Source organism: Pteropus vampyrus, unplaced genomic scaffold (assembly GCF_000151845.1).
Source record: "Pteropus vampyrus isolate Shadow unplaced genomic scaffold, Pvam_2.0 Scaffold164, whole genome shotgun sequence".
Classification (NCBI taxonomy): Eukaryota; Metazoa; Chordata; class Mammalia; order Chiroptera; family Pteropodidae; genus Pteropus; species Pteropus vampyrus.
The window spans coordinates 1828085-1830262 of NW_011888945.1; the positions used below are offsets into that span (position 1 = coordinate 1828085).

Consider the following 2178-nt stretch of genomic DNA (forward strand, 5'->3'; position numbering starts at 1 on the left):
TGTGGGTATCCAGCACCCCAAGAAGTAGTCTTTTTGTGGCTGGGAGTTACTTGAAGACGTGCTCGGCAGCTGTTTCCGCCACCCCCTCTGTCCGCAGAGATTTCCTGTCCTTTTAGATGAAGCCCTGCGGGGTGTCTCCTGTTTCCCTTCCCTCTGCAGTATTGTCCAAGAAATTTCTTCCAGAGCCCCACCCAGTCAGAACTGTCAGTGTGAAGTTCTGGCTGAAACCAAACTCCAGTCAGTGCTGACCGGCTGCTGCTGAATTCCTGAGCTGCTCTGATGCGAGTAGCTAAGGGGAGACTGTTAACTTCGTGAGATCCTCGTTAACGCGTTTCTTAGAGAACTTCAAACTTATTAGTCTTATTAGTAGTCAGAGGTAATTGTAAGAAAAAAGGTATTGCAGGCGAAAGCACTCATATAATGTGTATCTGACTAATTGTTATTGTTGATGTTTCAGAACATACCAAATCTGAATGCTGTAATCTTTTTACCTAGGTGTTTTGGATGAAAAATCTCACACTCAGGAGCCATGTTGTTCAGACCTCTTCCTGTTTCCAGATGAGAGTGGGAATGTGCCCCAGGAGCCTGGCCCCACTTACTCCTCATTTACCCACCACTTGATTGGTGACGTGATGACAGGTGCGCCCACTGAAAACGATGACTTTTGCATTCTTTTTGCACCAAGAGCAACCATTCAGGTAATAAATTGGTAATATAATTGAGGCCTTAAGATAGTGTTACACATCAAGTTGCTCAAAGGGTACATGAAAAAGATTCTTTAGATTTTGTCAACTCTTGATAGTTCAGAATTTACTGTTTATGCTTCGTAAATGTTATACTTTACTATTTCTGTGGGGCATCTCTCAGAGACTCAGAAGAATTTTATATATTTGCAAAATTTCCTGCATAGATTATTGAACTACAGATGTGTGTAGTAAGATAACTCTTCAGGGTATGAAATTCAGCAGCAGAAAGGAGAGCAGCGTAGAGTTACTAGTCCAGGAAATGGGAAGGTAAGATGTGGTTTGCGTGAGGGTTGATGGTTGGTCGATATGTTATTTCCATTTTAGAGTTATGCTCATGTTTAAAAAGCATGGTCTGGATTTAATGAATCCACAGTTTACTAACCAAAATGGTTAAGGGTTGGTACTGGAATCGAAACCCATTCAAAATGAATCATTTGGCGTATATATGTATTAAAGTGCCAGATGTGACGTGAGTGTATTTATTATAGCAGGTTTGGGAAATTAAAAACATAAAAGCAATCAAATTCAGGATAAGCTCATTATTAGCAACATGATAATCGGGTCAATATGAAGTATATCAGATTTGAGATGCAGTATTGAGTTTGAATTAAAGAGTACTACACAGACACGCAGCACGTGCACACACATGCACACTAAATCTGTGCCTTTTTATTGTCAATCAAATGGTAAAGGCCAAATTGTAGACTATAAAAAATTCTTATGGAGTGATTTACACAGAAAGAGAGTCCATGTTGTGGTTAATAATGCAGAATATCTTATGTGAATTATGTCTGTACTTATCTCATTTTATGTATTGAAATTACTAAAAAGAATGCCGAATTTAAAAATCCCCGTGAGATATGCAGCATAATCAGTGGTTGGTTTGAGGCGAGACAGGATGTGTTTACCTGTTTCTTTATTTTAGGAAAAGGAAGAAGAACCAGTTGTAAAAATAATGGTCGATGATGCAATCGTGATAAGAGAGAATTACTTTAGCCTGCCTGTTAAGAAGACAGAGACGGGCAGAGCCCCGGTACACTTTCCCATTCCTGTAATTCGCTATGTTGTTAAAGAAGTCTCTCTAGTTTGGCATCTTTATGGCGGAAAGGACTTCGGAACAGCTCCTCCTACTTCTCCAGCTAAAAGTCATATGTAAGTTAATTTCTGCATAAGTTTATTTGACAGGCAATATGTTCTTTTCATAGAAAATACATAGTGATTATCATTTTAAGAATTATTGATAAAGTAATATTAAAAACTAATTTAACTGTTACTCTTTAAATGTTAGTGTTAAAAGTTTTCCATTTTGTAAACTTATTTGCGGTGTTTGTAATTTACTAAAATGTGGTGACTTAAGTGGTTTCCATTCAGCAAAATTTTCAGGTGCCCACCACATGCCAGAGCCTGTTAGGCACCTTCTCTAAAACAAATG

The 2178-nt window shown here is 38.5% G+C and overlaps 1 protein-coding gene across 1 annotated transcript in view; it reads left to right on the forward strand.

Moving 5' to 3' along the window:
* ATG2B (autophagy related 2B) overlaps positions 1-2178 on the forward strand; it is a 58502-nt gene that overhangs the window by 38288 nt on the left and 18036 nt on the right. The window contains exons 30-31 of the mRNA XM_023536625.1: positions 496-698; positions 1672-1898. Of these exons, the coding sequence (XP_023392393.1) occupies positions 496-698; positions 1672-1898 (430 nt within the window). The remainder of the gene's footprint in view (positions 1-495; positions 699-1671; positions 1899-2178) is intronic.